This window comes from Botryllus schlosseri, chromosome 3 (genome assembly GCF_051294905.1).
Source record: "Botryllus schlosseri isolate E-star chromosome 3, Bs_hap1, whole genome shotgun sequence".
NCBI lineage: Eukaryota > Metazoa > Chordata > Ascidiacea > Stolidobranchia > Styelidae > Botryllus > Botryllus schlosseri.
The window spans coordinates 27,176,424-27,189,779 of NC_137238.1; the positions used below are offsets into that span (position 1 = coordinate 27,176,424).

The window sequence follows — 13,356 nt, forward strand, 5'->3', positions numbered from 1 at the left end:
TCTAAAAGTCAAACTCGGACGGCTATCATGACTGTGTAGGACTTACGATAAACACCTTTGTTACAAGAACTATGATATTTCTGTAAGTACTATAGTTGTGTGTTGGGTTATTTGAATATTTAGATGTGTGACCATTCGTGTAAAAAAGTTTGTAGAGTCTAAACAACCATTTGGTTTCGTAGTGTGAGGATATGAAGTAAAGTCGACTACTTTGTGTGATGTAAATATCCTTCGTACTTTTGTAAGAGTTGTGGGGGGGTGCTCATTCATACCCTACAAAGTAACTAGTTGATACAAACAATATAATGAATGACCGCCAACACATTGAATTCATAACCCAAGACAGTGAAAATTGTTTACTGTTCGACTAACATAATTCGTATCCAGCAAAACGATAGACACCAAAGGTTCGATGGAGTTTAAATCTAGATTGTATTAAGCGAAGTGATGAGTACCTCCAGTAATAAAATCGAAACGGCCAAAACAAATTTTCTGTGTCTTGGTTGTTGTAAATAACTATTTGGTATGATATTAGCTGAGTGTGTGACAATTCGTATCTGTCGAGGTTGCATGTTTAGCCATATCGAAATGAATCCAGAATACATATAGTATACATTGATCACAATAGAATCGATGAGAATGTTAACCACATAGAGTGTCTTTGTATGAAAGTCATTTCCAACACGATTACTTCGATCGGTATTAATTCCGTGTCATACCAAAAACATGAAACCTGTGTACAGTTTCGTTTTACGAGAATATCGAGTAAGTTGATTATTTTTTGTGTCACGAAAATATCTTGTATTGATATTGCACACTGGTTTCATTACCCAAGTGCGTGAAAATTGTTTTCTACTGGACAGATATGATTTGTATTTAGAAAAAACGACCCACACCGCTAAAGCGACGTTGTTTAATATCCGATGAGTGCGTGAAATTACCTTACGATTTGATTTAGCGAGTTAATTGCTGGTGATTCAATCACATACAAGTATAGGGTCTTTTAGTGACTGAGCATAGTGACGACATTTATTTTGACGAATGGCAATGGGAAAATTTCCAATTTCTCTGCTCGTGTGTGTTGCACAAATAGTTCTAGTATGCATTCAGTGAACATCGTACAAATTGACAACGACTTTCATTAGTTTGGTTAGATGATGACAATTATTCTGCAGGTTCAAATCGATATCACTACTATGAACAACAATACAAACACATTTTTCTAGATTTCAGTGTAGCACATACTTCGATTTTATTATTGTTATGAGTTTTGTATTAACCAAGGTCGGTTGAATAGGATCCATCCAGTAAATATATTCAAAATTGTTTCTCTGTTGATCAAAGCCTTGGAGTGTAACCTCGTAATGTTTTACATTTCACACATTCGACAGAGAGTGTGAACAGAGTTTAACACGGATTAAATGACGCCGCCCGGAGTCCAAAGTGATTTACTCGTACTTCGTAAGATGAGTATGTTTCAATTCACCGTCACAGATTCTGACAATAAAGTATTGCACCGGTTGTTAACCAGCAAACGGAATTGTTGTTTCATCTTTAGTCTTGGTAACTGAAACGATTACATTTGTAAAGTATTTTCTGATATCCGCGATACCCAGAGTGATTTGTACCAAGGTGGAATGATTTGTCAATCAAGAACATTTCAGACACGTATAGTTTTACAACTTAATATGTTAATAACAATTGCACTGAAAAGTTTGTTGTTGTCATAACCTTCACCACATCAGCGGGTCTAATTAACGCAAATAAATTAGTAATCAAGTCATGATAGACCATTACAAAATCCCATATGTCAAATCGATGTGACAATCCTTATGTTTACATCATGATAATTTTCGATATAACACCTGCGTTCGATTGTAAGAAATGAATTCTCTACTACGATGGCCAGACTTTCAAATCTCGTATACTCAAACATATTATGTTAATCTCAAGTCGCCGACACCGAGAAAAATTACTTTTGTCTTACAAAATATACCGCATAGTAATTTCTTTGTCTTGCGGAATAGTAACGACTTTCACAGTTAAACAAAATAGACGAGTTGACGGTATATGCCTAAAACCGAACTTGCTATGGATTTTAGATTGTAGCGATTGTATGGACTCGTGTATGCTTGGCTGTTTTCATACTGATACTGTTTGAGTTGATTGGGTGAGTTACAACGATTTACTTGACAAGGTTTTTTCTTGGCTCTTTGGAGTATGGTAAGATGGTAAGATGTCGAGACGTAATACTATTTCCGTTAACTCAATTGCAACGAAAAAATAACCAGATAGCTTGTTCAAGGTTTCGACAAATAGATTGAAATATTCCGATTTAACTCATCGTGTCGCAACTCGATCGCGGTATGTACAAGTGGTTGTCAAGTAAGAAATATTTACAACAGGTGCTATTTCATTGATTGATTCTATTGTGTGTAGTAAGACATTAAAATATCGTGATAGTATAGTGAAATTATTTACTGAAACTCTATTTGACAAACGGAAAACTCAGTCGTGAATAGAGTTATATGGTTTCATTACTTGTTACAAATCAACATGCGCATAATCTCTAAATATGTATGGGTTGAAAGTTGGTAGTCATGTTTGTCAATCTATTTCAATTCAGACTATGTCAAAGTCCAAATATTTCATTTTGGGTGATCTCAATTTACCTTTAGTACATCTCGCGAGTGGATTCCGACGCCGTACTATACCATTCTTAATAATACAGGTTCGAGGATTTTCATGATAGAGTTGACAAGTGATAAGATGCGTGTTTTTGTTAAGAGTTTGATTTCAAGTTGACAAAGACAATAACTGTATAATGCACATACTTGTGATTCTTGATTCTTGTAGAGTTATAGTTGGTATTGATTCTATATGTGTGAAAACAGCGGCGCGGAATGTGTGAATAATTCAATGTGACTGAAAGTCGGCGTCAGTAATATTCAGGTTACGGTCGAATCAAAAGATCACGTTAAAAAGATTTCTCAAATTAATTAGAATTGTACCGAATTAACACATTCAGATACGAATCAACTTGAGCTGTGTAGTAAGTTTCATTTCAAGTTGACAAATTGACACATTGCTTGAATATTCGCATGATTCTTATCATACAACTAAAGTCAACCACGTTCCGAAGTGTCAAAACATATTGCGACCACCAGAAAGTGTCAAATTGTTGGCTTTCGAATTACCGTCTGCGACGGCTCTGTGACAAACTCATCAAATCATGAGCGATCGCTATGTCTGAAGCATTATCCTGTGAGTGGTCGTAGGATTTTAAAATTATTTCACACCTTTTTGAATAAGCGTTCACTTCACAAAGGATTAGGGTTAGAGCGGAAATAAGTGACAATTTGTCGCTATTCAAGTTACCGACACTGACGGTCTGTTATTCGTTACCTATTAAATCTTACGAGCGAAATCAAGTTCTGTGACAAACTGCTTACTAAATTTTCACCGCGGAAGCGATCGGCATGCCTGTAACACCAAGTCGCGAAAGATGGTTATATCCGAGACATTATCTTGTCAGCGATCGCGGGGTTTTGCAAACTATTTCACACCTTTTTGAAGTGTTAGTTTGTGAGCGTGGTTATTGTTGATATTCGAAACGCCGTCTACGCCGGCTCTGTGGTAATCTAATTACCCAAATATTATAATGCAATTGATTCCTAGATTTAGCAAACTATTTCACAGCCTTTTTGGTGAAAGTACGACATGTCGCCCGCAGTCTATAAACGAAAGTACCAATCATCGCCGCGTCCATAAGAATAACGATATATCATTGTCGTACTCGCCGTAATTTGGAATATACACATTAACTAAGGACCAATCACATGACTATTTACTTGATACATATTCAACACCATGCCGCCGCGGTCTATACCACAACGTTAGCATGCGACCGATCCCTATCTCCGTAACGCTATCATGCCACCGAGAGGAGCCGAAACACCACTTCATCACCCTATAACTGGAACGTTAGCATGCCGCCGCACGTATACCTAAAAACATTAGCATGCCACCACGAGTTTTCACGTTAGCATGCCGCCGCCGCCTATACCCGAAAACGTTAGCATGCGACCGATCCCTATCTCTGTAACGCTATCATGCGACCGGAGCCTATACCTGAAAACGTTAGCATGCCACCACGAGTTTCGCGTTATCATGCGACCGCACCCATAAGAGCCCCACCCACCTCACAACCGATCTACTACACTACTGTCCTGACTCGATTCAAGTCCTGACTCGAGTCATCCCAACACTGGCAAAACCCCAACATCATGTTTGAGCACGAAATTTGATCCATATGCCTTTCTAAAGTCGCATGGATATTTCATGGCTCGTGTGTGTTTACAGTTTATAGTTCGCGTATAGTTTGACGTGAGCTGAGACACTCCTTCAGTGTATATGAAATTAATGATGATTTTACACCATGCCGCATCAAATGCAATACTGAAAAAATATGATCAGTACATTTCTTATCTCGGGAAAACTTTTTGTTGACAGCGAGTATGGGAAGACAAGTGAAATACAATTCAAACCCATTTGCAATCCGATTGACCTTTCTAGATATTCCATGTTATTTCGCAAAATTGCCTCAGGCAGAGGATTAATGGCAACAGCAGCATAAGGCTACAAGTGTTTATCTTGGAATTTAACTCGGAAATTATCTTGTAATGTTCGTTTTGGCATTTACGTGATCAATTAGAGCGGCTTGGAAATGCGATGAGCGGCGTTGATGTCCTACGTCTGTTGTATTCATTTCTTACTTTAGCAGTTATGTATTTCTCATCGAGACAGAATCACAAATTCGATAACCGACGGTAACATATCTGGAATATTTAATAGGTCATCCAGTAAGTAGTGTCCAGAGGACATGGTCTCGGTGTACCTGGCCTATAGTGAAAAGTTTGTTACGAGACCTTGCTCAAATAAGTATGTGTCATGGCGGGGAAATAGTTACTTCTACTTCTACTTGGGTAGTATCACTGACTTCTATGGTCAGATCTGAGTAAAATACATTCGATAAGACTCGCCCATATAAAAGTACTGTGCAGTCCTGTAAATTAGGCTGTTGCGTTGGTTAGATCACGGTAATCCTTTATGTAAAAATTGATCTATCATTCCACGTGGCCGTTTGCAGGAAAGATGTGACGTCAAGTATACCTGACGACGTATAACAGACATGTGACTGTGCAAGGCCTATTTCAAAATTAGGGAGAGTAAAAGGTGTCTTACGTTCTTTAGATATTCGTCTGATGATGTGCGTTATTGCAACTTACCCTAATTACGACATTGACTTTTCTCTCTCTTTCAGGGGCGTATCCATTCGTGAGCGCTACAATTCTGAATTTGACAATCTCCCGGGGCCTGGAGAGATTGAAGATTAGTTACGTTTTCTCTTCTTCGTGGAAATAGCACACGTAAGTGCAGAATCGGGTTACCTGTAAATGGGCCGGTCAGTTTGTACGTACAAATACCCACTGTTTTCAACCACCCTCATTCTAAGCGTCGTTCGGTGAATGTTTGCATTGTTTTGTGTCACTCTGACGGTGAGATTTGCATACGGTACTATACTGGTTTCCTTCATGTTTTCCGGTTTATCACACTGTAACATGTACATAGGTGGTCAAAGTATCCAACTCCGACACTCAAATAGAAGTAGGAGGAGTAACGTCGAAAATTTCTACTTGAGTTCAAGTGAACGATTTCCGAGACACGTCAAAAGTGCTTCATGCGGATGTAGATATTGGAGGTTTAGAATGTACGATAGTTGCCAGCTTTGAAAATAGATTACATAGATAGATAGCATACTCTTAGTGGTTAATCGGAGTTGACTACCTTTGAAATTTCAGAATCAAAAATACAGAAGCAATCTTAGCGACTAACGCAGAAGAAAAACAGCACTACAAATAAGTGCAAGTTTATGACATAAATTCACCGTTGCACACGGACTAATCTGCACAGTTGGTAAGGCAATCTCACTCATTAAGGTGGCATACCCCTCATATACTACTTTTTGCCTCATAATATCCAAAATTATAAAAGTACTTGTTTTTCGAAATAATTGTTCCAATAAAAGGGGGAGTAGTCTAAAACAAAACCCTTTAACTAAGTAATGCAGCAAACCAAAACCTATTTTGAATACTAAAAATATCGAAAAAATTATCCGTTCTGTCCATTTCTGCACCTTTAATCTACGAAATCAGCATGTTACCAAGTTATTTACGCATGATTTTATTATACCCGATTCAAGAAAGGAAATGGTGGTGAAGGTTGTGACAGAAAATCAATAATGAAAGTAAAATGGAATGAAAATACAGTTAAATGATCATAACATGAATATTCATCGAGCGAAAACAATATCTGATGGTGCCATAGACAGGGTAATATTATGCTACTAGCTCATTGTAGGTATGTAGGAAAACTCACCGTAATCCTCAGCTGAATTGGCTTGTACGGGTCCACATTTTCATGCACAAAATTTTTTACTCCTTCCAACTGAAAAATGTTAGTTTAGTGTAAATAAGGGAAAGGAAACCTCTGATTCGTATTACCAACCAGGACTGAGAAAAAATTGGAAGAACATCTGGGAGTGTTTTCCAGGGTTTTTAAACATATAAATGAACATGAAGAACCCTGATGTGGTCTTCAGTTATTCAATAGATCAGAACTTGATGAGATGTTGCGAGATCTTTGTTGGTAAAAAGAGCAGTATATCAAACCGGAAAATTGCACTTTGCAAAACTTATATATATTTTCTTCTGTACAAATTGGGCATATTACCAAGATGAAAGAGGCGTATGGAGCCGTTAAATCTGTCTTTGAAAAGCTTAACAGCAATATTCATAAGTGCCTCATCTGTGCTGACTTGACACTGATCACTGATCAGTTTTCTGGTCTGTCACCAGTAATCCCTGTTTTTTATGTTTATGGGACAGCCTGGTAAGAATCCAGCATTCTCGCAAGAAACGGTGACCCGAATGAACCAGTCTACAAGTTAGAATATATAATGTAATTAATGAGCTCCTCGTTTCCACATCAAATGAGGGACGGTGAAGCAATTCATCAAAGTACCGAACAAAAAGAGATTTGCTTCAAGTACATCTGCAGACAATTTTGAGGACTCCCAAATGAGAAGCTTAAAGCTGGTAACTTTGATCGACCTCAGCTCAGATTCGGATGCGGATGAAACATTCTAATATAATTTCTTCTATGCTTCAGTTAGTAAAACATTCGTGGGAAATCACAAAACGCCCAACTACAAACAGTTGTTCCAAAATTGTTGTCTGCATGTCGAAAACTTGGAGCAAACATGGTCATTGAAGTTCAATTCCTGTTGAGTCATCTTGATATATTCTCTGCATTACTTTTCATTCAGTGTGCATGCCTCTTATTTACTTCGCCTTTTCTAAGGTGGGTGTCTTATCTTAAAGGCTACTCCAAGTTGTTTCGACACCTCCCTATCTTTTGTATCGCAGTCTTGTGATGTTTTGAAACGATGAAAATATTAATAAACCTGATTGATTGATTGATTAAAGAGCAAGACGAATGGTTGAACCAATACATCAAAACAACAAAATACACATATCTGAGCAGATGGCTGAACATATGATGACATACTATTACCGGAAACTCCTGAGAGATGGCCCACAATGCATCTTATAAAAAACTTTTTTATTTAAAGAATAATTATTCAAATTTTATTCAATGTGAATATTTTGAATTTAGAATAGCCTTAATATGACATACAACTGATTGAATTATTGCACTGGTTAGTATTTTGTGTATGTACTCATGTATAGGATTGGGGTTTATGTGCGTGATATCAGTAACATTTTTCAACAAAGATAAATCTAACACTCCTAATATCTTATGATGTCACGGTATTATGATTTAGAACGATCTTCATTGTTTACAAATAACTAATAATTTGAATTTCTGAGATTTATGACACTAATGCGCTGTTTTTGTATCTAGCGCATAACACTCAAATATATGATATTTGCCTCATGAGTCATCTTGAAAGCTAGAGCCAATTTGAAAAAACAAGGCCATATTCGGAATCAGGGCCTTCCAGAACCCGGTAAACACTCATATTTTGTCAGCCTAAAAATTTGCGTTGACCAGTGTTATAAGTATAATCTTCACTTCATTATAGTTTTATAAGCAAGGCGATATTTACTATTGACACTCGTTTACAGCGAGAAAAAATATCATAATTTTCAACGGATTTTGAGCTGAACAAATGTGGCTTTGTCTTTGCTTTTTGCGTCACAAGACAGATAGTGTGTCGAAAAGTTGAGGAAGCGGCCAACTATATAAATTTCCATCCTTGCTACGACGACAGAGGGAGACTCGGAAGCAATGGTTTGTAGGTTTCACTTGCTAACCTGTGTCGCCCTGTCTCCCTATTCCTATTTTGCAACTTACCCCCTCCCTCTTCCTATACAATGTTAAGCTAAATATTACGATGAATAAAACGTTACTAATACACCGCTATTGCGCTCACCAAAAATAAAAATAAATTCTTCAATCTGGGTACTGTTACTAATATAAATATTAGGAATAAGTTTTGGCTCCGATCAACGTCCGGGCTATTTCTGATATCTATATATATTTCGATGGAAGACTACTACGTTGAAACGTACATACAATACGGTGGCAGCGACTCGGATGGGCCCGTTCGCAGTGGTTACATCATGAAGGCTAAGTACGACGGTCTCTTCAACGCCTTCCCGGATAATTTGCGGTGCGAACAGGTAATGAGCATTTCTGGATAAAATCCTGAAAGGCGAAGCGCTGTCGTTAGCACATAAAGACACGAATTAATTATCATAGTCATGTAAATTTTGCAAACATAATTTCGGACTTATTATTATAGATCAGTCATTGTAGCAGTGTCTCAAAAAGCCCAGTATGATGGTGAGATACGCCAGGAAGAAGTCGGCAGTGAAGAACAAGTCCGGATACATGAAAGAGAGAGAGACTGAAGTTGGGAGCGCGCTAGTGTGGAAGTCGTCAGGAAAGGGTAAAAGCACAGATCCTGAACATTACAAATATCTTTGTCGTGGTGTAGGCTACATGACCTTAATAGACGATAAACACCACTGTTGTATGTGTTAAATAAACAAACAAACAACGCATTTTATCAGCGTATCATTTCATTATTTTACCCACTGTTCGCCCACTACTTGTACGCTATTTCACTAGGAAAGGGCCGTAAAGTCGAAAGTGTGAATGTTCTTTTTATCACATATAAAGATCCCACAGGCCGCCTGATTTTAAAGATGGCGCATGACAATTCGTTCACGGATAGCCGATATGACGACACGATATTCAATAATGTATGCACGGTGAATCGCGTTCTAAAACAATTCGGGTTAATAACTTATCTATATTAATCCTGCATCTTTCAGATTATTGAAAATTACGGCATAGTTAACCATTCCAGTTTGCCACCAAATTGTTGTACGGGGTTGGAGTCGTATGTCCTTATCGCGGCCCCTTCAAACGAAATTAGTTTTAACCAAAAGTCCTGAGTTGAACCTATAGTGATTGCCATACAAGGATGGAATAATGCAAGTTTAATATATATCCTAACATGCAGCACAATGTACAATACGCATCGTAAACTATACAATTGTACATCTAGGAACTTCATATAAAAACCAATTGATACGTTTATCAATAGATTTATACATCTTACGATACACATCTAATACATTTACATAGAGCACCGGTGCACAAAATGACCTGTGTATCAACTGAGTGTTAAAAGAACAAAAACAATAAAATATAATATAATTTTCACACAAAACGAAAACATTGTCAGAATGAAGCAACACAGTTTGTCACAAGCAGTGTATGCACAAATTCAGTGTTGTCAGTCAACAAATTCTGCTGTTGAACGTTATTTCTCCATTCTTGGCAAGCTACTTAGTGAGGACAGACACTTTGCGGTCGAGAATGTAGTAAATTATATTTTGTTGTACTTGAACAAATTTCAATTATTTCTACCATAATACGTCATGTAACTACTGGAATTCTTCATAGGGCCAGATTTCGTTAAAATACTATATTTTTTAGGTATGAATGTGTCAGTTTTCAAGTGAAAAACGATTTTTCGGATACAACTACTTCGCAGGGACAGACAGTTCCAACCAGAAATGAAAATATAGTACGATTTTAACAGTATGTGCGAAAACAACAAATTTGCATCCGTGAGGTCAAAATTGTGATTTCAGAAGAACTGGGTTTTGATTTTGAACCCCAACCCACTGCGTACACCATTGCGCACAACGTGCCACCACAGCAGTCACCAGTTCGACTGCTGATCACGTCTAATTGCCTGCAACCATTGACAGCAAAGACTGGCGTATCCCCACAAATCATATGAAGGAGTAAAGTGTGTCTCTTTGACTCCATAGAATCCCTGAAACTCGCTCGCGGAACTCCTAGTGTTCCGTCGAACACGGCTAAAGAACCACTGCTTTATTCAAATTGCAACAAATAGAACGAGGGGCATCATTGATCATATTGATAAGTTCATATTAATTCCAAAAGCTTAGACCGACACATATTGCTCCAGTAATCAGCAACTAGAATTGCTGCAGAAACTTCGCAGGCATGTATCGTACAAATTGATTCGACATATCAATAATACACGGTTGTTGTCGTTTTTGGTATTCATGGTCTTTCGACTACTATATACGGTCATGTGCACCAGGCCGATATAGCTTACGATTCCTGATTTCCGACTTGTAGCGCGGCCAACATTCATTCTAGGCATTTGTGAGACTTCGCTTACGCGGGTCACATAGCGAGAAGGAACCAATATGAACCTTCAATACCAAGGTCGGACTCGAACTGGCAACGGATTGGTGTTGCAGCTGTCGATCGCACCGCTACGTTATCTCGACACGACAATATACGGTCTTTCAGGTTGTGGTCAGAGGTGGTCAAAGTAGTCAAGAAAGCTACTCAAGTAGAAGTAGAAGTAGCGACGAAAAAATCTACTCAAGTACAAGTAGAAGTACTTCTTTCGTGAGCAACCTAAAACTACTTGAAGTAGAAGTAGAATTGACTGACTTTAAAAGTACTCAAGTAAGTAAGTAGTTGTGAAAACGATCCTGATTGGATGGATTATAAAAAGAAGCAAATTGAGCTATGAGATAGGTGACGAGCTTGATTCATATTGATGCATACCAACAGGTATCCAATTTTCGATAGCATAAGCATTCGTCCACTTCATGGGATGAAAAGGATAGTATTGATAAGGAAATGCGATACTAATCCTCTGTTTTCTCGAACAACACGTTTTGGAAAATAGCATGGTATGGCGCCATCCCCCATATTATAAGGCCCGTAGTTTAGTCGAAGAGCAATATGGAGAAGTTGTATAGGATACGGTGTAAACACTTTGCGCGACTAGTAAACGTTAATAAAAAATATGGTGAACCGTAAAAATGCCATATTGTGTAGCTTTACTTCCAGTAATTAAAGGCATTACTGCACTTGCTTTTATACTTCAACATGTATGTTATTAGAACGAAAGAACTGATATTAATTATAACTCAAAGTATATGATACCGGGAATTGAAAGTGAAATAGAAATATTACTTCTAAAAGTAGAATATGTATTTCATGTTTTTAGTCCAGAAAGTTTCAAAGGTGGTATGCTAAAACAGCTATAAAACTAAAAAAAGTAAAAGTCCACTCTTCCAGATTAGGACACGCCATGTGGACATATATGCTAGATAACAATATGACAAGAAAATGCTAGATTGCGAAACATCAGTTTCAAACGTTATGATGAGCCATATATAGGCCTACTGTGATGAATTGTTTCTTATGCGTGAAGGGCGACAATGTGGTGTGAACGCAACCACGCCAGCACTTCAACTAAATTATATTCACCGATACTTTCGTGAAATCATACTGGTCACCCCGTATCCACTGCGTGCGAAGCGCGACGAAAATTCTGTGCTTTACTAAACTTTTATGAAAATTAAATGTTAATACTTCGTGAAAACAGCTCCGAAATTCCTCAGGCTATCTTCCTGATTGGAAGATTGAACTACTTCTACTTGACAAACTGAAAATAGCGAAAAGTAAGTAAGTAGATCACAAAATATTAGGAAGTAGAAGTAGAAGTAGTTAAAATCAGATCTACTTGAGTAAGTACCAGAAGTAGAGGAAAACTACTTGAGTACTTCGAAAAAGTAGAAGTACTTCGTTACTGACCACCTCTGGTTGTGGTAACTGGGGCATACTCCTGCTCAACTACTTTACAACACCATCGATATGCTGAATTTACTCATTTGTCATCTGAAACACTATCGCTTGCCATTATACGCACACCCCTTTTATTGATGAAATCTAATTTCTCTTGAATCATTTATGATTTGCATTCGCTTCAATCATCAAGTCTTATGGATCAAATTTCGAAAAATCTGACTCGAATCACGTTGTTGAGTCATTTTCGGTAAAAATTGGTTGCCCGTGAATATGCGGTGGGCACACTCATTGCAGCTCGTTGTTTCGAAAAAGTTACAAATATCGAGATGCATTCATTGTTTAGAAATGAAAAGACGCATTTATTTCAACAGCAATATTCCAGGTTACAATCCCCAGGCAAAAAGCTCGAAGTATACACATCATTCAACCATTTGGACTGGAATCTTTCTATCTTCACAATGAAAGGTACTAAGTAGATATGGAAATGTGACCAGTAAATTTTATCTTGTTTTTTGAAAATCAATACTTCTACACTTACTGAACTTTCAACCGTATCAGATTTACCCAAAATCTGCGTAATAGACCATGGTACTCAAGCTCGTCCTCAACATCTACACTATCAACACAACGGATCGTAGGACCGTACCCAACTGTGACTTCCAGAAAGCTTAAAAGCAAAATCGTCCGTTTCATAGTATGCTTCAATGGAATAACCTCCTTCCCAGGTTGATTCTGCTTGATATAACTGATAAAATGACGATGAAATTGAATTAAAAGCAAACGGCAATGTGTTAACGAAGTAAGACTGATTCCAGCTCGCCGCCTGCAGCAATGTAGAGATTGTTTTTGCTGAACACGATTCGTTGTGGTGAATTCCTGAGTGGAATCAACGTAGAATTTACAAACGGACTATATGCCATCGAATAGATGCTTACGGGTAGTCAGATATTTCGATGTAAACACTAACCGTAATTTGAGAGCGGTCGGACATGTCATGTCTTTGAAATCGCCTACTTCTACGTGTAATCGAGCACAAATTTACGCCTTTACTTCCACTTATACTTGAGTGAGTAGCAGCGATAACTATAATTTGACCGGCACAGTACGGTA

General features: G+C 37.8%; 1 protein-coding gene across 1 annotated transcript in view; it reads right to left on the reverse strand.

Moving 5' to 3' along the window:
* The window catches only part of LOC145436531 (complement C3-like), a 77,219-nt gene extending 64,215 nt beyond the window's left edge, over positions 1 to 13,004 (reverse strand). The window contains exons 1-5 of the mRNA XM_080313894.1: positions 12,893 to 13,004; positions 8,646 to 8,793; positions 6,439 to 6,507; positions 5,451 to 5,614; positions 5,289 to 5,376 (exon numbers count right to left, since the gene is read on the reverse strand). Of these exons, the coding sequence (XP_080170020.1) occupies positions 5,289 to 5,376; positions 5,451 to 5,614; positions 6,439 to 6,507; positions 8,646 to 8,793; positions 12,893 to 12,939 (516 nt within the window). The 5' untranslated portion in view covers positions 12,940 to 13,004. The remainder of the gene's footprint in view (positions 1 to 5,288; positions 5,377 to 5,450; positions 5,615 to 6,438; positions 6,508 to 8,645; positions 8,794 to 12,892) is intronic.
* Between the last annotated feature and the right edge of the window lie 352 nt (positions 13,005 to 13,356).